General features: G+C 41.3%; 1 protein-coding gene across 1 annotated transcript in view; it reads left to right on the top strand.

Moving 5' to 3' along the window:
- The window catches only part of NOX3 (NADPH oxidase 3), a 58,038-nt gene that overhangs the window by 12,167 nt on the left and 22,903 nt on the right, over window positions 1-22,968 (top strand). Inside the window, exons 6-10 of the mRNA XM_079939443.1 lie at window positions 877-1,058; window positions 4,579-4,708; window positions 9,837-9,929; window positions 11,843-12,096; window positions 18,366-18,528. Of these exons, the coding sequence (XP_079795569.1) occupies window positions 877-1,058; window positions 4,579-4,708; window positions 9,837-9,929; window positions 11,843-12,096; window positions 18,366-18,528 (822 nt within the window). The remainder of the gene's footprint in view (window positions 1-876; window positions 1,059-4,578; window positions 4,709-9,836; window positions 9,930-11,842; window positions 12,097-18,365; window positions 18,529-22,968) is intronic.

The following is a 22,968-nucleotide window of genomic DNA, read 5'->3' as shown; positions in this document are numbered from 1 at the left end:
AACAACAGAGAAGTCCCTGTCCAAATTACCTTAAGATCTCAAAGCAGCCCAAATTAATGAGATTTTACTGACAAAAGATATAGTGTGAGTTCACTGAGCTCATTGTTGTCTCAAAGATAGTAACACAATGTGTGAATACTAATGACTTGGCCAGAATATGGGAAACTCACAATAAAAACAAAATGCTTTGTGATTCACATTCTAAAAAGCTATTTAATCAACCTCTACATTCACAGGGCAGAATTCTGGCCTTTTGGCAGGGTCTGTCTGTTAAGGAGAGCTCTATCTTTATTGATCACCTGGGATTTACAAAGCCTTATTCCAAGTCTCCTGAGGTAACTTGAAAGAAATGCAAGTCATGGTCCTTCCAATTAAAAAGCGAGAGCAAGGAATAACCGCCAGGGGAACAGAGTGTGCAGCTGCTTTGTTAGGAATGCCCCTGAGGGACCTCTCCAAAACAGTGTTTATTAATGTTAAGATGCAATTAAGCATCGACATTCTTATTTTAAAAATTAAAAACTTGAAACTCGGCTTTATTTTGCCGTATTGTATCTTAAAATGCATTTTCATATATTGTCCTAATTTCAATTCAACATAATAATTTTGACATGACAATTGATTTATACAGATGGAAAAATAAATGTAGTTAACAAAATGGCATTGGGCAAAATTTGAGCAGAGTGAATTTCTACCCTCAGGTGGAGTAGAGGAGAGGGCAAGGAAGTTCCCTCTTGAAGTGTATGGGGATGCTTTTCGAGGCTAATATGCTTCTGATGAGAACATTGTGAATTGCTACCTGCTTGGACTCTCAAATATTGATCCTAAAATGGAAAAACAGGACTGAGACATTAATGTCATGGTGCTTGTTTCTTTTAGAACACAATCACTGAGTTGCTAAGGACAGTCGCGGGTATTACTGGCCTGTTGATCTCTCTGGCTTTGATCTTGATCATGACCTCTTCCACCGAGTTCATCCGGCAGGCGTCCTATGAGTTGTTCTGGTACACACACCACGTTTTTATCATCTTCTTTATCGGTCTGGCTATCCACGGGGCAGGGTGAGTCCTTACAGCGTCTTAGAAAGTCTTTTAGATGGAAAAACATGACATTCAAGACTAATGGACACATAGAATGTATGAAAAAAGCACATTCTCTGTGCCAAACACCTTTTTAATAATACTGAAAATAAGCAACGTAGATGGTGAAGGATTATACTTTTCCTAGCTAACTCTGTTGGAGAGTCTTGACATGTATATAAGAATTTTAATGAATGCTGAGTAACAATAGATCTCTGTTTCATTCAGAACCTATTTTCATGATCCAATTTATATGGGATTCGTTGGGATATATATTTTTGACACCCAGAGTTTACTTCTGCTTGACCAAAATCATCCCAGTGTTGGGGAGGGGACAGTGTGTGAGATAGCCAATCTGACCTAGGCTCTGCCACTGGTCTTGAGCGACCATGTGCAAGGCTTTCAATTCCCTGAACCTCAGTTTCCCCGTCTGACCTCTAGGAATCCTTTTTCCTCAAATATCCAATAAAATGCTGTGCTGGCATTCAACACCCACCTGATAACTCTTAATTCCTTCATCAGGAAGCTAGAGCAGCAGCATCTGAAGTATAGCACCTTCAAAGGTAATGTTTTCAATTCTTTAAATATTACCAAAATGGCTCTAGACCAATTAACCAATTGATGTCTGTAAACTAGGTTGTCCCATATTAATTATTTCATAAATTGATGCCCTTTTTTCCCATGTTAAATTTTCAAAGTACATTTATGTATATGCATGATCAATTTGACCTTGAAAACCGTCCTGTCCAATAGAGACGGTGCTGTTATTCCCCATTTCATAAGGAGGAAACAGATGTTCAAAGGGTTAAGTGATTCGCTCAAGATCCCAGGACAAATAAATGGCAGTCAGACCCAAGACACCGGTCTTCAGGCAACCAAACCTTTACTCGTAACAAGCCCTGAAGATTGGGTCTCTACTTTCGTGAATAAACCATTCCTCGACACTTGCAAGACCGTACCTGGTGATATTGCAAAGCCCTGTATGGCTTGCCAGAAGTTCTTCATCTGCTACCCACACTCACATGATACCATGTCCTGCACCTTGTTTTCCCACCACGGCAGCTGCAGAGTGCAGGGGGGCCGAGTCTCAGAGGTGGGCTCTGTTTCTGCCCAGACCTGGAAGGGCAAGCACACGGCCCAAGAGGCTGGATGGCCAAGCAAGTCACACACCACGCGGTGACTGTGGATCCCATGCGGGGCCCTCTGGGAGCTCTTCTCGATCAGCACCTCCCAGCAAGTCAACTGCGTCCTCCAGTCTCCCTCCCACACTAGAAGCACCCCTCATCTCAGCCCTCCACTTCTTGAAGGGGCTCCGAGCGGCTGCCACTGCCTCTGCCCAGTTAAGAGCTCCCCCATCATCTGTCTGCTTGTCTGACACAGACATTGTAGGAGGAAGAATTGCCCCAGGGGTGTATTTTACCCTAAAAAATTGGCCATCCCTCTGCTAACCTTTAGAAACCTAGTCAGTCAATGTTCATATTGATGCTGCTGCCTGGCTAAGGGCTTTTAACTTTAAAATACCTGCAATTGACTCTTCTGAATGTGCCATCCCTCATCCTGACTTTTTGTATTTGGAGGGTGGGGTGGATGGTACGTAGTCCCCAAGCCTTCCACCCCAAAGACTGTCAGGCCTTCCTTTCTCTGCGGCCTCTTCTGCCGGTGCCAGGGTGTTAACCCCTGTAGTTCGCTTGAGAGGCTCTTCATAATTCACATGTGTCTAGAAGAACTCTTCACAAAAATGACACGTGCGTCGCCCTGATCCTTCCTCCCCGGCATTCACGCCCTGGTCCATTGTAGAAGCGCAAGAGGATTTCAATGGGCAGTGTTTCACTGGAGATATTTTTTAATATCCAAATAACATTTCATAAGATGAAATTTTTTTTAGTCATTTTAACTTAGTTGGAAGGCTTATTTTGGGATAAGGGCCTCATTTAATCTTCTCAGCGTGAAGTATTCTACAGCTACTGTTTACAGCAAAAAGTAATTTGCAAATTCTGTACAAAAATGCCAAGTAGGATTATTGGAATGTGTTAAAGCCCACTAATCTTCTTATTTTGGGATGGCATAGATGAAGACATAAAAAGTTTAAAAATTTTTAAAAAGATACCTACTGCATTTGAGAAGTGTTCTGAGGTTCCTTTAGGTAAAATAAGAAATGTTGTCCAAGGCCTGAGAACGAAGGTGTTAAAATTGACAGATTCTTTTCCTCTGGCTCCTATTTTTTATTCACCCTTCCTCTGTCTGGGCATCATTTGCTCATGGGAGATTCACAGATAGTTTTGCTCATCTAACTCAGTGGGATGTTATCAAGTTGGATGACTTCCATAAAACAGACTGGGACAAAGGCCAGGATGGCAGTTCTCCAGGCTGTTTCCAAGGGCATTGCCGTGCCCTCCTCCCAGGCCCTACGATGCAAAAGGAGACATGTTACTCCACAGGCTACCCAGGACCTGAGCTGTGTCATGCTAAATTTTCTCTGTGAGGATCATGTTCCTCAAAAGTTAATCCATGTATTTTACTCATAAACTGCTAGGAATTGAGCAACACCTGGATTACATGACCTCAGCATCACATGCTTCACAGCCTGTGCACCAGTGGGTAAAGGGAGGAATTTGTACCTAAGCGAATTGTCCAGGGTCAATGGGTACTGCATCTATAGCAAATATAACATAGCAGGATCAGAACTTTCCTGGCAGTCCAGTGGTTAAGACTCCATGCTTCCACTATAGGGGGCATGGGTTCGATCCCTGGTCACGGAACTAAGATCCCACATGCTGCATGGCACGGCCAAAAAATGGAAAAAAAAAAAAAAATATATATATATATATATATATATATATATATATATATATATATAGCAGTACCACAGGACTCTTGATCCAGTGCTCCATTCACGAAGGTCAGCTTCCTTTTTCACTCTCCAATTCAACAATATCGTCTTGAAGGCGCATTTCACACTGACCTATTTTTACCCTGTCAAATACTACGCCTGCTCTCGGTCACTGGCGGGAAAAATACCATTATTCAGGGCACTTCTTTTGACTTCTTCACTTGATAACTTCTAGGTGCTTCAGAAACTTCAGAAACAAACCAGGAAGGGTAGAAGTTCAATAAATTTGCAAAATTTCCAAATAGTACAAAGGTAGCCAATTAGCCCAAATCAGCACTCAGGACAAGACGTAACCTAATTAAAGTCAACAGTCTACAAAAGGATGTGTTCCCACAGTTTCCCTTCATTATTAATTCTCTAACACAGACGCTTTCAGTTTAACACAGGATACCACCGAGGGGTACTTCTTTTCTGGTATCTTCAGAGTTACTCGAAGCTTCTTAAATTCCTATTTTTAAAGATGCTCAGGGAAATACACCCCAGCCCAGATTTCAAGACAGTGGAAATGTTATTGCAGAGTCCGTCGTAGACTATGTATCTGTGGCATCCCAACACTGCACAAAATCAGTTTCAAATTTGGCGGTTTTGTTTTGTTTTGTTTTTAATGGCAAGTCGGATTGTTCGAGGGCAAACCGCTGAGAGTCTTCTGCTACACAACGTCACCTTCTGTAGAGAACACCTCGCGGAGTGGCAGACAGCTGCCCAGTGCCCCGTGCCTCAATTTTCTGGCAAGGAACCTTCGGTAAGAATGAGCCCAGGAGCTTTTAAAAATAGCTGTCGCCACAGTCGAAATAGCTAGAGCTTTTATATGCTTGAAAAAAGAACAGCGCATGTCACCATGAGACAAAGCCAACTCTTTATTAAGTGTGCTAATGGGGAACTCGAGTTATGGATCATTTTACGAGAGGTTGCCTGCCAAAAGCACTTTGTTCATTTTGAAATGTGTTCTTGCACTTACATTTAAATATGGATGGCTGAGAGGGTGGGAATTCAGAGCCCACCCCCCCCCCCCCCCGAAAGCACAGTCCTGTCTCCAGAGGAGTCAGAAAGCTGTTTGGCTCACCTCCCTCTGCACTCAGCTCCCTACCCCCGGAACAACTGCCCCCTCCACTCTGAGAATTAATAGCATCCCTTCCCAAATGAACATTAGGCGACGACCAAATGAGAATCATGCCCTCTTTATAAGCTTGCCTTCTTTCTTTCCACAACTTTCGAGATGGAAAAAATTGAGTTTACGCGCATTTACTTCCTGTTCTAATTAAGCTTTTACTACTGAAATAATGAGAATATTAGCCCCAAATAGACTTAACTAGAGTAGACGATAATGTCCACAAGATCTCAAAAGTAAGATTTCCAAGGTATGCTGTAAGCATGACACTTGGTGGCATAGATAAATAGAAATAGTAATTCTCTTTGGTATCCTCACAGGTCTTAGAACAATGCAAACCTTGGGGCAGCTGGGTAATGCATGAAGTAAAGTAAATAAAGCCAGCAGATTAAAACAAGGAGGAAACAAGTACCAAAAAATATGTATCATTAAACAATGGGAAGATAGTTTTCAGTATATAAATGGTGAGGATTCGGGAAATTATGTCATCAGCATATGAAGAATATAATGATTGACTTTTTCGAAAATCCCTAACTCTATTAAATTAAGCGCTGGACTTTAAGAGTGGAAACAGCTAGGAAGAATGTTTAAAACCAAGAGAAGTGGAATGGATGTGTCCATTAGACTGTGGTTCTTTTAATGGCCGGTATAGATTGTCTCTGTCTTAAACCCAACCATCGGGAGCCACTACCCAGCCTGCATATTAATGAGGAGCATGAATGCCTCACTAAAATGTTCAGCTACAGTGTCTCCATAAAAAAATCAATACTCTCCCACACCTCATGAATACAGACTAGAGCCTGCTCCCAGAAGCGTCTGCTGACGTTAACTATCATGAGAAGGGGGGAACGTACCCACCTCCCTGTTCCCTCTCCCCTGCTATACTTCCTTGCACACCCAAACTCAGGTTGTCACTCTTTCCCATTATTTTTAATGGATCCTGATTCAAAGCGTGTGTGGGCTCTGCAATTACCGCTTGGTTGAGCTGTACGATATTCTCTCTGATGTCTTAGAGACACTGAATCCAAAAGGCATCCCAAGGACAAGTGCCCTCGCTTCACTGCACCGCACCTACCCCGTCTTTGCAGGAATCCATCTCTTCCTCTTTGCCTCTCTTAACTCGGTGCATTTTCATGGTGCTTTTCTCAATAGAATATTTATCAGTTCACCTTTAGGGGTGTACTACTCCCACGGTAGAGCTAAGTATGCTTTGTACATCACTTCATATAAACTGAACTGATCAAAGGAAACAGTTATACTTTGCAATCCCCTTTTCCCCCACTTGTCTCACTCCCCCTCTCTCTACCCAAACTCACAGACACATGCAAGACTCCAGACTCTATAGAATTCCTCATGCAAAATCCATCCCAAAAGATGCCTTGGTCTTCCTTAGCCAAAGAAGCACCTTATTTCATTTAACTGCAACATTAACAAATAATAATAGTAATAAGACTGACACTTTTTAAATTACTAGGGAATGATGTCAATGGTATAGGAAAAAGCTTTAACTGAGGTAGAGTCAATTCAGCAAACTTTTGCCGAGTGGTTATTATATTCTTGGCATCGCAGTAGACGCAGGATTCAGGGATGTGGTTTCCGCTCCTGGAAATCTTATTGTCTAGAAAAAGAGGCCGTTCATAAACACATACATAAAATAAAATCAAAGCCAGCATGTTCTTATTTCTGGTAGGAATGAAAAACCAGGAGTGAAAGTGGAGGAAACAAGTTTCATTACTGCAGCTTTTAAATCAACATGGTTTTATTTCTATCATAAAATACTCACTGTACCATGACTTTTTGAGTATTTTTAGAGAAGAAAAAATAAAGCTAAAAATCCACAGGTCTTTTAACATTAAAGAAACTTAGATACTAAATAGACCTGACCTTTTATTTAATAGATGGAGAAATAGAGGTCCAAGGAGCTTTTATTTCTTACCTATGGTCACAAAGGGCATTCCTAGCAAAATCACATCAAGGAGCCAGAGCTCCTAACTCTGTGGCCATGAACTTTCACCTCTCTACTCTTTGACATTCATTCTGAATCTCTGGCCTCCTTCCACTCCTCATTTTGTCAGCTCTCTGCTGCTATCTACAGCTCTATGACCCCGACATTGTGTTTATCTCTGTGAGTAGAGCTAAAACATATAAGAGCTTGGAGGGAACCCAAATAATAATTTCCTTCAATTCTCCCATTTTATAAAGCAGAAAATTTGAACATAAAAATACCCAAGATTTTCCTAAAGGCATAGGGTGAGGGATGGTTACCCCAAGACCAAAAGCCAGGTCTTCTGGGACCCAGTCCAAGTTCTACCTTGCCCTTCCCGCTCTGGGCCGTGTCTCCTTCTTGTTTTTACTTGCTCTTGCCTATCCTGGTCATCACTGCCGGGATATTTATCTTTGAATATTCATCTCTGGCCATCCTCTCCCTCCATTCCTACCTTCCAGGGGCCCCAGGAGTATCACAGTGTAACTAAACTGGGCTTTCACCTCCTGGAGCAATTTATATACTAGATAGAGATAGAGCCAAGGATTAATAGCTTACATTCTCCTCCCTGACTAACCGTACAAAGAAAAATAATCCGTTCCATTTTGTCAACATGGAAAAAGCAGAGAGCATGACTGACTTGACACCAACAAAATGAAGTGTATGATGTCGCAAACTTTCTAAAATGGGTGTGGAAGATTACTTGTAAAATTACATAGAAAGTATGGGAGTGTTTTTGCAAATCTCTCTCTAAGCTCATATAGAAAAAATTGCATCCTTGTTATCATTTCTGTAAATATCCAAGCCAACTCTCAAAATATTTTTTGGTTCATTCGAGCATAAGAGACCTAAGGATTCACTGCTTTCGTCCAACCGCATCCTTCATGTCTACCCCTTCCTGCCTCATCCCTTACTCTGATCATCATCCTTACCTCACCCACAGCATAGGTGGACAGAAGGTTTTATTCTCTCTGCTATTCTGCACACATTGCCGAACCCCACTGAGGCAGAAAAGAATAAGTGGGTCAAATTGCTTTGTGTTGCCTACATAAATCGAGCCTTTGTCAGGCAAACAAGAGGCTCCCAGGGAAAAAGCACAGAAGGTTGATGTAGGTGAGAAAAAGTGCAGTGCAAACAGACCTAGAAATAAGCAAAAGAGATTTAGAAGAAACAGGAAAGATAACAGAAGCAAAAATGATGCTGAAGGGCTTGTGTCGTCATGTCAACAGAAAAGACAGAGAAGGATAATAGATAGGGGAGTAATGAACAAGGAAGGTGATGAGTCAGTCGGTGAGGTTTTTAGTGAATATCTGAGTTCAAGAGAAGGGGACACCCTTTGTGTTCCTGAGATAGGATTCTAAGAGTAAGGTCGGTGGATTTAGAATTCCAAGGAGGGAATTCGGGGAAGTTAGGAGAAGGCTTGGGTTCTAGTCCTGGCTCTCTTGGGACCGCCTTCTGTGTCCCTAGGCAACTCATACTCATTCCCAGAACGTTATGTTATTTCTTCTTTAAAAGAAGGACTAGACTAGATATCCAAGAACCCTTATCCTCCTAAAATTCAATGAATTAATGAGTCTCTAATAGTTTGTAAAATACGTACCCTTTCTAATGTCAGCATTGGACAGAAAGAAGCATGTGACATGGGAAGAGCACAGGCTGGGTGGTCAAGACCAGTTCATGTCTTCACTGTGCACCTTGTTTATCACCTTTGTGACCCTGGACAATTTGTTTCATCTTGCTGAGCCTTAGTTTCCTTTTCTGCAAAATAAAGAGAATATCATATGCCTCAGAAGGTTGTTTGATATCAAACCTAGATATCAAATCTTCAAAAATTTTAAGTTGCCATTCCTTGCCTTTTAGGGGAAGCACACACCTAATTCTGTAACTCAACCCACGGTACAAGAGTGGCCTGCTGGTAAACTGACCCTCAGTAAGGCAGATTATACTCATAAAAGGTTAACACAGAATGGGGAAGTTCCCTGTCAAAATTCTCCAGACAAGTGTTGAGGCTTTTGCTCTGATTCTGTAAACCTAGATTTAAAGTGTTGAAAACTGGGGACTTCCCTGGCATTCCAGTGGTTAAGACTTCGCTTTCCAATGCAGGGGGTGTGGGTTCGATCCTTGGTCGGGGAGCTGTGATCCCACATGCCTCGTGGCCAAAAAAACCAAAACATAAAACAGAAGCAATATTGTAACAAATTCAATAAAGAAAGACTTTTAAAAAAATAAAGTGCTGAGAAACTAAGTTTGTTTTATTCCATATAACATTGGCTGCACGCATGTGTGGGAGTGGGAGTGGGAGGGTGGGTGTGTGAGTTGCTCTAGGCAGATCCCCCAAGTTGTGATGCATTTTTGGCCCCCAAAATTACTGTTCGAAACATTTTTATTGAATTTTCGTGTCCTATTAACTCAGTAATGTAGTTTGTAAGCCTTTGACTTTGGCTGAGTTTGGGAGCATTTATGACCCTATCATATATGACATAAACATCAATCTGCTTTCTATTTCTTTGCAAATGCAATTATTTCTAATTACATAAAAGCATCACTGATCAAGTAAGCCTAAAAACCAATACAGAAGGGTTTAGTCTCTTAAATAAGCTTGTAGACTTCAAGGAATAATTGAATGTTATAGCATTTAATACAAGGAGATATCTTTGTTGTTGATAACTGGCCCAAACTTAAAGGAAAATGTCTAAACTCCGTCATGTTACATATTGATTGGTTCAAATTGGAAATATTTGGATTCTATTTTCATTTCCTTTTCCTCTCTCTCTGCAGGCTTGGAAATGGGTTTTAGGCCCTGTGGTCTTGTATGCGTGTGAAAGAATACTTAGGTTCTGGCGATTTCAACAAGAAGTTGTCATTACCAAGGTATGCATGCAGGTTTATGTCTGGATAAAAACCTGAGTGTAGATGAAAATTTTTTATTAGCCCAAGTTTTTAATTTGCCATTTTTATTGCAGAACCATCTGTAATTTAGAGGCTCATCTTCTGTTCTAATAATTTCTTGTATCCTGTGCATCTTTTAGTGAGACTAATTTTACTGAAGACAGGGAGCAGGGCTCTGACTGGTACACAGAATTCTGATAAGGGTTATGGTGCAGCCCTGGAGTCATCTGTATTTCTCTTTATTTCGGTGTCTCTCTAGGGGGAAAACGCAGGAGGGCTGAGTACGCTTTACATGGGTCATAGTGACTTAGAGTATAATCACTTCCTCCACAGCATAAAAATACGAACGTTGCGAACATGCAAATAATGTTCACATATTTTCAAATACACACACTCTCACTTGGAACCACTCAACAGAAGATGCGGGAACAGTCACCCTCAGGTTCAAAGGGAGAAAGGGCACTGGGGGGGTTCAAAATGGAGAGGAAGGGCCCTGCCCTAAGGAATGAAGGCACGGTGGTAATATTTTCCAATCTTGCCCTCCCTCCTCACCGCTCTCCAATTTTTACCTCGTGCTGGAGGAAGACCTCAGCAGATAGATCAAGAATACGTGCCTAGGAGGACTTCCCTGAAGGTCCAGTGGTTAAGACTCCATGCTTCCACTGCAGGGGTTCAATCCCTGGTTGGGGACCAGGATCAGGCATGCTGCGCGGTGCAGCCAAAAAATGTTTTAAAAAAGAATAAATGCCAAGGAGACCGAAAGCCTACCCCAGACTCTCCCCCTAGTTGTTTCAATCTCTTAAAAGAAACTCTCTGCTAACCAAACCCATGCAGCTTTGCGAATACAATATTAACAGAATACTCTGTCTCTTTAACTGTCTTCATGAACGCAGATGCACAGAAATTGCTTCATATTTCTGTTTTAAACTGCTTCCCTGTTGCTGTTTTTAAGTTAAGCACCAAAGGATATCAAGCTGTATCAAGAGCCAGACAGTAAAACTTCTGGAAATCTACTCGAGCTGTTACTAGGGAGACCATTTAACAGCAGAATCAGAACGAGTATCAGTAGGGAGAGGAGAAACTAATGATTAAAATGCTGTGAAATTCTCTTCTGAATGGAAAAATACTGTCACAGTATCTAGACACTAGATTCTGCCCCCTTATACCTCCTGCCACAAAAGAAGACCTGGGGGCCTGGAAACAAGAGGGAAGTCTAAGAAGGGAAATTAGTTCATTGTCTCTGATAAGTAGCAAGTTATAGAGCTCTTTAAAAAGCAATAGCCTTTGCATCACGCTTTCTTACATCTAAGACTCAGAGCCTAGGTAGGAGATTGGACGAGACTTGACTAAAACCAAACCAAATGAATAAAACATTTCAGAGTACGAAGGCTGTTTTTTACTCAGAATGGAGAAATACCAGGGTTAGTTCACAAAGAAGCAGGAAAAGATGCACATCATTGAAAATAGTAACAAACTGGACCTATATTTTAAAACACGGAGTTGATTCTGTGGCTATTTTGATAACTTTAAGCATGATTAAGTGCTGTGGATGATATGCTAGTTTATATTCTCTTGGGCCTGAAATTAACTGTGCTATCGAAATAGTGGCCACTTGGGACAAACAGTCACGTGCTGGACACCACTTTGCGCCTGGATGCAGCTACCCAAATTTCCTACCTAGCACGCTGAAGGAGGTCAATGCCGTTCGTGCTGGAGTTGCCATCACTTTCATGTCCGGGTTGGAACGATTCTTGAAAACTCATAAAGAATGGTCTGTGTCAATCCTACCTCAGAAAAGTTGATATAAAAATTTTAAAACCTTTGATGGAATGAAGGCCATTGTCTTCGTATTTAACCTGAGTGAAAGAACCAGCCCCTCTCTTGCTGTGATTTAGGTGGTAAGCCATCCATCTGGAGTGCTGGAACTTCACATGAAAAAGCGTGGCTTTAAAATGGCACCGGGGCAGTACGTCTTGATCCAGTGCCCGTCCATATCCTCGCTAGAGTGGCACCCCTTCACCCTCACCTCCGCTCCCCAGGAGGACTTCTTCAGTGTGCACATCCGGGCAGCAGGAGACTGGACAGAAGCTTTATGCAAGGCCTTTGGGGCAGACGGACAGGCCCTGAAGGAGCCCTGGAGCCTGCCAAGGTGGGAGCCCATTTCTTTTTTATGTGTAAGTTAGAATGTTATAAAAAATAAGGTCCTTTAGTGCATCAACATGCTAACAACTTCTGCAATATCTTATTCTGTATGGTAAATTTGAATCCATTTATAAAATTTGAGACTCTCTATTAAAAAAATATAACACAGCAGATTTCCATTTGGAGCAAGTACATTTCTTTAAAAAACAAATGTTCAAGACAGGTGATGATCCAGGGAGAGGAAACATTTTGCTTTCCCAGGTCCAAAACATCACTTTGGCAAATTATAAGCAGCTTGTGATGAGTAAGGCAGCCCAGTGAACTTTTTGCTGTCACGGTCCGAGGTTTTTCAATTGTATTTGTAAAGTTTGGTCTTCGTAAAAAGGATGCTTTACAGTCCAAATTAACCTGGCAGCCTCCATACACTGGAGAAAGAGCTAAACGATTAGACTAAAGCTCAGAAAATGACAAAATAATCTGAGAATCAAGAAAGTTAGTGGTGGTGTGCATTGTCAGTCCCACATGTGTGATTGTCAAAAGTATTAATTAACCTCCACTGTGTGCCAGGAATACAAAGATGGCAAAACATTGCCTCCATTCTCCAGGACTTCTGAAATCAACACTGGTGTGCAAACAAATGATTTAATTTTGCTACAAGGATGATGGGTAGACCTGAGAAAGTGGAATAACACTGATACCATATGTAGTTTCCTGGAGTTGTCGTAACAAAGTACCATGAACCAAGGGCCTTAAAACAACAGAATTGTTATCTCTCACAGTTCTGGAGACTGCAGGTCTGAAATCTCGGTGTCAGCAGGGCCGTGCTCCCTCTGAAAGCTGTAGGAAGGATTCTTCCTTAGCTCCTCCCAGCTCCTGGTGGTTTGCCAGCCATCCTCGGCGTTCCGAGGCTGCGGCTGTGACAGTCCAGTCTCTGCATCTGTCATTACATGTTGTCCTCCCCTCTTGTGTCTGTGTCTCTGTGTTTCTGTGGTCCCTTCTTGCAAAGACACCAGTCACACTGGATTAAGGGCCCATCTTCCTGGATGACCTCATCTTAACTTGATTACATCTGCAACAATCCTATTTCCAAATAAGGTCACATCGGAAGATAGGATTTCAGCATATCAACTGGACTAAACAATTGAATCCAAAACAACATCCTATTCAGAAAAGCCTGGGCATGCGACAGAAGTCCCAGTGTCCTTGGCTCCTTTTAGTAAACAATGGCTTAGAATTGATTCCCACTCTTGCGGCAGGATTACACAATAAGGACCCAGAAAAACAGGGACACACACAAAAAAATGTTGAGAAAAACTTTGTGAAGGAATTGGATATTTCAAAAGAAACATCAAGACATCCCCTCTTCTGCCATCCTTGGAGGGTATCAGGAACTGCCAAGCAGGTGACCACAGCTACAAGACTTCAGGTGGTGAACCCAGTAAGGACACACTTAGAATGGAACTTCCTAAGGGCAAGAGGTTGTCCTCCTCTATACGTCCCATGCCTAGAACAGTGTCTGACACGTAGTGGATACAGAGTAAATATTTGATGAGGAATGAATACCTGGACCCAAGATGGACGCTTCAACTCATTTAATTTAACAAATATTTACCGGTGGTAAACTAGGCACCAGAATAAATTTAAGGCACAGGATCTACTCAGCTTATTGTCCCTCCTCTGTCTTCCCATGGGACACTGAACTGTGACTACGTAGCACTGGGCTTGCTTGTGTTGGGTGGGTGGGAAGAGCCACAGTCTTCATTTCAAACACTGGTACTAAAGAGCAGTGTGATGATAAACCAAGTACAAACATCATCTATTCAGACTAGAGCCCCAAGTCACAAGACAACATCTGACTATTCCATTAAGACCTTATCCTTTTTATCATGGAAAGGAAGCCATGTAACAGAATTCTGAGGTTCAGAGTGTAGTGTGAATGCTTAAAATCAGGAATGAAAGTAAACACACATACGCACACGCACATGCATGCACACACACAGGTCCCAGCCCTCCCTTGGCATTGCCGAGGTGGATACCTTCATCCTGTTTGCTAGCCTGGTTTCTGCTCTGAGTGTATACAGTCGTCCGGCCTATCGACCAACCTTCCTCTTCACAAACCAGCTCTCATTTCAGCCAGTCCCCCAACAAGAGCTCGGGAAGTGTTTCTCCGTAGTCGGTATGCTTTCTTTCTTTTTGTTTTATTGAAGTAGAGTTGATTTACAATGTTGTGTTAGTTTCAGGTGTACAGCAAAGTGATTCCATTTTACTTATATACATATATCTATTTCTTTTAGATTCTTTCCCCTTAGAGATTATTACAAAATGCTGTGTATAGTTCCCTGTGCTATACAGGAGGTCCTTGTTGGTTATCTATTTTATATACAGTAGTGTGTACATGTCAATCCCAACCTCCTAATTTATCCCTCCCCCACTTTCCCCTTTGGTAACCATATGTATGTTTTCTATGCCTGTGGGTCTATTTGTGTTTTGTATATAAGTTCATTTGTATCTTTTTCTTAGGGTTCCACATAATATCGTATGATACTTAGCATGCTTTTATCTCCAGAGTGCATCTTCAGCGCAAGGCCTGACATGATCTGGCCCCCAGACCTCCCTGGGCACCCCTGCTGCACCACCTGCTCCCTCGCTCACTCAGCCACTCTTCCAGCCTCTTGCTTCCCTCCCACACCAAGCACACTCGCCTCAGGGCCTTTGCCGCTGCAGCTCCCTCTCCCTGGCACACTCTTCCCCCCGGTCTCTGCTTGGCCGCCCCCTCACTGCCCCCAGGTCTCTGCTCTAATGTCTCCTAGTGAGGCCTTCCCTTCCCGTTTCCTGTGATCCAGCAACCCCGACAGACACTCCACACTCGTCGTGGTCACTGTGCCCCGTGCCTTACTTTCTTCCTCTCCACCTGACACACTAAATACCTAGTTGTTTATTTGTTTACCATTTATCTCCCCACACGAGAATGGGGACTTTATCTCTTTGATTCACTTTGTTGTCCCCAGTGACCAGAACGGGCCCTAACTCTCAGCTGGCACTCAATAAATATTTACCAAGTGAATAAAAATGAGTCGTTGTACACAGTGCAGGTTCCCTTCATTTGTTAACTTCGTTTGACCTCTGCCTCTATATATGTGTAGGCATAAGAAACCCCCCAAAACCTAGAATTTGTTTAAATCGTCAGCACATGACAAATCAGAATCTTATTGAACTTCTTCGATGATTTTACCTCTCATCATTGTTTTAATTTTGGATTAAACGGAACAATTTAGGGAGAGTACCATAATTTTTCACTGCTTTGCACCCAGAAAGGATTTAATCCAGTCCCAGGAACCTGTGAGACAAGCAGTGACTGAGGACCCCAAGAGGACATGCAAAGCTTAGTGAAGAGCAGGGAAGTTCTTCCTCTGAACTCAGGAAAAAGGACAATGAAGCTCTTTTAAAAGACTTCGCATTAACAGATACACACTACTGTATATAAAAGAGACAAACAACAAGGACCCACTGTATAGCACAGGGAACAGTATTCAATACCTTACAATAACCTATAATGGAAAAGAATCTGAAAAAGAATAGATATATATGTATGTATCACTGAATCACTTTGCTGTACACCTGAAACAATGTAAATCAACTATACTTCAATAAAAATAAATAAATAAAATAAAAGACCTCACCTTCTGAAGTAAAATGGAGGAATTTCTCAGAGTCTGTGTTAGAGTTTTTAGCGATTTAATCTACTGCCCAGAGCCAAGGGTTCCAGCGTCCGACAGCCTGGGTTCAAAGCCCAATTTTGCATGGGATCTTGGAGGATGTATGTAACACCTGCCTCAGTTTCCTCATCTGTAAAATGAAGATGACAATAATAGTACATAGGTTCTGTTTAGGATTAAATATGACAGTCCATATGAAGCCCTTAGCATAATGCATAGTAAAAAAAAAAAAAGTTAGCTACCATTGTCATTGGCAAAATAAGAAAGGTCATCTACCACAGAGTCGACAGTGAAAGTGCTGATGACACAGGAGGGACAACGTGGATGAATAAAGTTCATGGGTTCAGAGAGACAAGACGGGAGGTTGATGAGGTGGTGGGTGGTGCTGCTGACAGTAGCAGCAAGGGCCAGGTGATGTGGCTGCTGGAAAGGGGACTCACTTCTAAGCTGCTTTATTAGAAACTGTATCCACATCAGACAGGAAGTAACTGAGTGAACTTGACAAATGAGAATTTGTGCAAAAGAAGCCAATTCAACATTGTGAGAGATGGAGATATTTTGGTCCAAAAAAGAACAATTGGGGTGTCATGATAGCTAGATCAACTAGTTTAAGGGTTGAGAGGCAGGAAAGGGAAAACACCTGGTTTGTTTCTCAGGCAGGCAAAAGGCATGAGTTGTCGGAAGACAGATCCCAGTGAGACATGAGGAAAACCTGTCTAATACTTAGCCCTCCCTGCCCCTCTATGGAACAAGGGGCCCTACAATTTCACGTGGGAAAGTGATTAGTGATCAGGGATGTGAAAGGAGGGAATCTCTGTATGAACTAGGAGGTAGGACTCAATATTTCCTCCTGCTGCTTCCAGCTTAGGTTCTCAATTTTAATTATGTAGAAATTTGTTTATTATGCACTTCTATGAATTATATGACACAATTCTTCTTTGGGTTTAATTGTTACCGTTTAAAATCAGTGTCAAATAAATCCCAAATACAACTAATTATAAAAACAATTAACAATAAGACACTTTAATCGTGGACCGTTTCATATTTATTCTCTTTCTCTCAATTCCCCTTATCTAATTATTTATAAAAGAATCTACCGTGGGCTGAGATACTAACCCTTTCTGATTAATGACCTTTTATTTTTATTCTTCTATTTCCATATATCAATATGTAATAAAGCCTTATTAATTAAGATAACTTGAGGAGAGTTAATTTGAATTGTTAGGAGGTCTGGCATATGGAATATTTTAAAATAAGCCCAATTGAACTTTCATGAACACATAGTAAGCCCAAAAGGGGCAACCTCGGGTGCCTTCAACAGACACTCCTTAGGGAATGGTTATGAATAACTTAGAAGCTTCTTAATTAGCATATCTTTGTTCATATGTAAATGTGTGCTTTTGGAATAGTTGAGGTTATTTAATACATTCCGTTGACTGAAATATTTTAAACATTCCCTTTACAATTTATTCAATAAATTGTTATTGAACAGCTCCATGTAAGGTGCTGGGATACAGTGGTGGGCAAAGACAGACATGGTCCCTACCTCTGCAGACCTGAGAGTCTAGTGACCAAACAGACACAAATTAAGTCATGCACACACACACACACACCACCCAAAACAACTACAAAGTTACAACTGTGATAAGGACTACAGAGGAGAGATGCATGGTGTTATAAATTATCTAAGAGGGGATTTAACCTAGTCTAAGAAATCCATGAAGACTTCCCCAGAGAAATGATAATTGGGATGAGACCTAATGGAAGGGTAACTATGAACCAAATAAGAAGATAGGAGAGAACTTGGGGCAGAGCATTCCAAGTGACTAGTTGGATTATCATGTGCAAAGGCCCCTTAGCCAAAGAGGGTCCTGTGTACGTTAAGAAACAAAAGAAAAGCCAGTGTGGAGAACTGGCCATGAGAGATGGAGCAGAATCCGGGGTCAGTCCATTTAGGACCAAGTTAAAGACAGTTGCACTTATTCAATGAATATGCATTATCCTTATAAAGAAAGATTTGCTAAGCAAAGATGAAACATCAGTGCCACCCCTGGCCTAATTATCACAGATTTTTGAGTTCGCATAATCTAAAATAATGAGTTTTAGAAATTCCACACAACTGACAAATTATTCCAAAATTATGTTTATTCCAAATGAATGGCTTCCATTAGACTAAAATTATATAAACATACGAAGAGGTGGGAACGGGGAGAATCATATTAGCAAAAGGACAGGTAAGCCTTCTAAGCCACCTTGATGATTCTGTTTTTTCCCTCTGAGGGCAGATGGGAAAAAAAAGGAAAAGAAAAGGCATCTTCTACCAATCCTCATGATGCTTGAAGGCAAAACAAACTCCTAAGAACTGTAAAAAAGAGCCGTGCCATAAGGCCGGCCACCACAGCCCTACACTACGTGTGTCCAAATAGGGCATTCTCAAGCACAGAGCCAACTTCCCTGCACACATTTGCTAACATATCCTATACAAAGCACTCGTTTAGGATGGCTTTGTTTTCAAGAGTGGAGTGTTCTGAATGTCAAACGGCACACTTTGTGATTGCAGGCTGGCGGTGGACGGGCCGTTCGGAGCTGCACTGACAGATGTGTTTCACTATCCAGTGAGCATGTGCATTGCCACGGGAATAGGGGTCACTCCCTTTGCCGCTCTTCTGAAATCTATCTGGTACCAATGCTGTGAGTCACAAACCCAGTGGAAGCTGAGCAAGGTATGGAAAATATCATCAGCTTACCCTTCCATGAATCCAAAGGTTCAACATCCTTCTATCTATCATCTGCCGATTCCTGGGGAGGGTTTTAATTAACTATGAGGGATAAACTCAAGGATCCTTAACTATACTTATGTTCTTAAAAATCTCCATTCAGTATTACATTTATGAGAAGGGTTATGTCTAATCTTGTTAAAGATGACAAGACATAAATTTTATTGCTTCGTTGCCATTACAGGACATGTAATTGCTCATGTCAGTAAAATATGGACAGGCTGCAAATGGCTATGTGACTGCGCTGCAGTGAGTACTATTAACAGGCAGCCTTAGACTGGAGCTTGATACTGTGGTTGCAAGTGTACTATTCAATATCTTCATCTCATGGACTCAGGGTCTTAACTGAGAAGCAAAAATGCCACAGTTGGGATTCATTTGTCTGCTTGCCTGGTGTTGCCATCCAGCTCCAAATCTCCTTTTTGTCATTTCTTGTATGTTCTCTGACTAGCTGCCTCCATGGTTCCCTTGCTCCCTTTGTGCATCCCATGTTTTAACCCTCTTAGGATCAGCAACAGACACTAGAGCAGCAGGAGAAAGGGAGCCATGCTAACACTAAATGGTGTCAACTCAGGAGGGCCAAGGACATCGGGCAAACTTGGTTCTGGTCCTGGTTCTGCCGCTTCTCTGACTGACACTTTGGCTGCAGTTTCCTCGTCTATCCCAGGAAGATGCTTGATTAAGTCAGCATGTCTATGGGACGTTAGTCATATGAGAAGGTCCACTAAAGAGAATTGTGTAGTGAAATGATTTCAGAAATGCTGTCACAGATCCCCCTTTAGAAGATTCACATCTTCTATTGGCCTGTTAAATAAATTCTGCAGAAAAGAAACTCATTCAGTTTCATTTCACCCACCCTTCCCAAGCATATTTAGCCATGGAAACTTTCTTCATCTATCATTCTTTAAGAAATGGCACTTTGCGAAGCACTGGGGCAAGGCCAGAAGGGAAGATCTCTACAGGTGGGGCTTTCTCAACCAAGAAATTAGAGTAAAATTAGCTATCATTTCATGAGTTTCCAAGTGACAGGCGCTTGACATATGTTTTTTCATTTTATTTTTATAATCTTCCCAACAACCTTAGAAAGTAGATAGCACAAGCTCTGTTCTCCAAATAAGGCCTCTGAAGCTTTAGAGACACTAAAGTCACTTTCTTGGAAATACACTGTTAATGAAGGGCAAAATCAGGGTTCGAACTCAGGTGCATTTGGCTCTCTGGTTTGACATAACCAACACATGGTAGACATGGCTTCCACCTACTGTATTGTAGGAAGATTGTGGGATTCCTGGTCAAAGAATCTACCTCAGCCTGATTCCACCCTCACTAGACGCATCACCCTGAGTGCATCAGATCACCTCTCGGAGCTAGGTTTCCTGATATACACGATGGAGAAATAAGAGTCCATATCCATCAGGGAGTTTTAATACCAAATAAGACAAATAAATAATGTAGAAACATTACTGTATAAATGTGTATAAGATATATTAAGTGTGTATAAGATTATAATTAAATTAATTATATCTGCCAAAGATATAAATTACTAGTACTAATACTAATAGCCTAGATTAATCAATCATTGACTACCTAGAAGGCAGGGAGTTAGGCATTTTACACATACTATCTCACATCATCTTTACTTACCACTTGCCCATTTTACAGATGAGAAAACTGAAGCTGGATCACAAAGCTAATAGGAATGATAGAATCATATCATTGAATTGTTATAATACCTCTTTCAGATAAGTAGTATCCTCAGACTACCAGTGAGGAAACAGAAGCACAGAGAGCTGATAAATATCAGAATGAGAGTTTGAACCCGGGTTCTTCTTAAGCTAAATCCCATCTTCTTTCCTTTATACCACAATAAGATTAACCAAGTGTTTTAGTCTGTTCGGGCTGCTATAGCAAAATACCATAGATGGGGTGGTATACCATACATACAACAGAAATGTATTTCTCCTACAGTTCTGGAGCCTGGGAAGTCCAAGATCAATGCACCAGCATCAGACTTGGTGTCTGATGAGAGCCCACTTCCTGGTTGATGGACGGTCATCTTCTAGTTCTAACTTTCCACTGCAAAAGAGGGCAAGTTTTTTGGACACTGATGGGCACTAATCCAATTCAAGAGGGCTCCACCCTTATGACCTAATCACCTCCCAAACTCCCCACCTCCAAATACCATCACACTGGGGACTAGATTTCAACATATGAATTTGGGGCGGGGGCACAAACATTCAGTCCAGGGCACAAAGCAAGCAAAACAGACACTGTTTCATACATTTGGACTCCACTGCAAAGCTTTGTTATGGTTTATGTTGATTTCCCCATCTCTGTAAACTCTTTCCTCTTGCCGTCTACCAAGTGAGACCCACTTATAGCAGCGGCTCATTGCTTCCTTGTTCTCACTATACAAAAGGTCACATTATGCTTCACATGGAGATGGTGATGGAATTGTGTGTCTCACTTTCATTCACTTATTCACTCAATGAGTATTTATGCAGCACCTACTATGTGCCAAGCCCCACTCATACTGGCTGAAAAGCCTATCACTCTCCTCTCACCAGACTCACAATACCTGACCCTTCTCTCAACATCCATTACCCCTGTGCTGTTCTCCTTTTATATCATTTATCCTTCTTTTTTATTTTAACGTTCACAAAGTACTTTATTTCCCTTAACAGATTCTGAGCTCCTTAAGCGTGGCTTTTCTCGATATCTCCATTATTAGAGAGATATATATTTATATATGCACACACACTATAAATTTTGAATAAATCAATGAGTGAATAAATGTCCACTTGGCCAAAAGAATTAACAAATGGCTTCTGCACAATTTTCTGTAAAATTCTAGGTTACTAAGATTAATTTTTTTATTTAAACAAAAGGCTATTAGTTCAGCAACTTTATAATTAAAATAATACATTCCAATTATTTTATCACAAATAGGAAAATTCTTCTAAGAATCCACAAAATCTTAAAGTCCATATTGGAACCCACAGAATATTAATACCACCTTCTCTCTCACCATTTCAGTGTTATTCCCGGGCTGTTTATGGGCTTTCTCAAAGCTGTTTCAGTGGGAGGGCTAAGGATTTACCACAAAAGTATAAAACAGGGGCTTTGATCTCTAGTCCAAAAAACAGAGATCATAGAATTGGAAATAAAACACACTGTTTTAATGACTTATAAAAATTGGGGGTAATATTGAGACAACCCTCAACTGAAAATAAAGGCAGGAGTTATAGTATATGGGAGAAAAGAAGCTAAAAGCATGAAATCACAAAATTGAAGGGGCTTGACCTTCCAGTTTTGCATAGGACAATACTTACAGTGGGAAGTGATTGGTCCAAAGTCCCTAACTGGCTAGCCACTGATTCAGGACAGGAGCCTGTGTTTCTGGTTTCAAAGCTCTTTTATGAAAGAAGTGAGGTTTCACACTACAGAAAGTTCAGGCTGAAAATCACACTTGACATCTACTTCCTCAGAATCTGCATGCTTGAGAAAAAGCTTAGGAAATTTCTGTTTTAAAGCAATTCTGTGTTTATTTGAGTACAGCTAACATTAGGCTTATGTAACTAATATTTGTCAGGGCCGCCCACATGCTTTTGAGATATAAATACTACTCCTTCCACTAAACTGTCAGCATCTCTATAATTTTTTAAGTGCGGGAGAGCAAAGCAGTACATTCTTATCTAACAGCATCTTCACAATTATAGATCTGGGCTATAGTTTTCAGAGTGTTCTTTTCTGCAACAAGGAAAGGGGAAAAAACAGCATAGAGGTTCAGAGCTGGAATTTTAAGTTTAAACAGTTAACTGCAATTGGTTCGGATTTTCTCCCTCTTGTGTAAAAGTTGGCATAAAGGCAGTCGTTTTTACGAACAAGGCTTATACTGCAAGTCTAGAGTAAAAAATTTGCACCAAAGTTTTCTTAGTTGTGACCATTGCAAACTACATCTCTTCCTCCTTCTCCTCTGCCACATTATTCTAGAACACTTTTAAGTAAAATGCAAAAAGATATCCAATAGGACTCCTGCATCTTCTTTGGGGTCATATGTAGCACTTTCTGTTTGAAGCTAGCGTTTTTCAAATTTTTTCTAGCTATGTGTTATTACTAAAGATCGTGGTGAGGAGCGGCAGAGGAAGAGAGAGAAGTGGTTAGGAGGACACTTCCCAAGAAGGCAAAATAACAATAAATATAATGATGCCCTGCTGTGAAGAAAATGGGAAAAAGTTGTAATATATTAAAGGGATATTTCCAACCCAAGAGTAAGAGCCACACTTCACTTAGTTGGAGGCAAATGAGAACACAGTGCTCTTTGGGGATGAAGGAAGGGGGTGTGAGCGGCTGGGACATCCCTGTGATACAGTATGGAGGAAGCCGAGG

The sequence above is a fragment of the Stenella coeruleoalba genome (assembly GCF_951394435.1).
Source record: "Stenella coeruleoalba genome assembly, chromosome: 12".
Taxonomy (NCBI): domain Eukaryota; kingdom Metazoa; phylum Chordata; class Mammalia; order Artiodactyla; family Delphinidae; genus Stenella; species Stenella coeruleoalba.
This window is presented reverse-complemented; position numbering and strand designations above follow the sequence as displayed.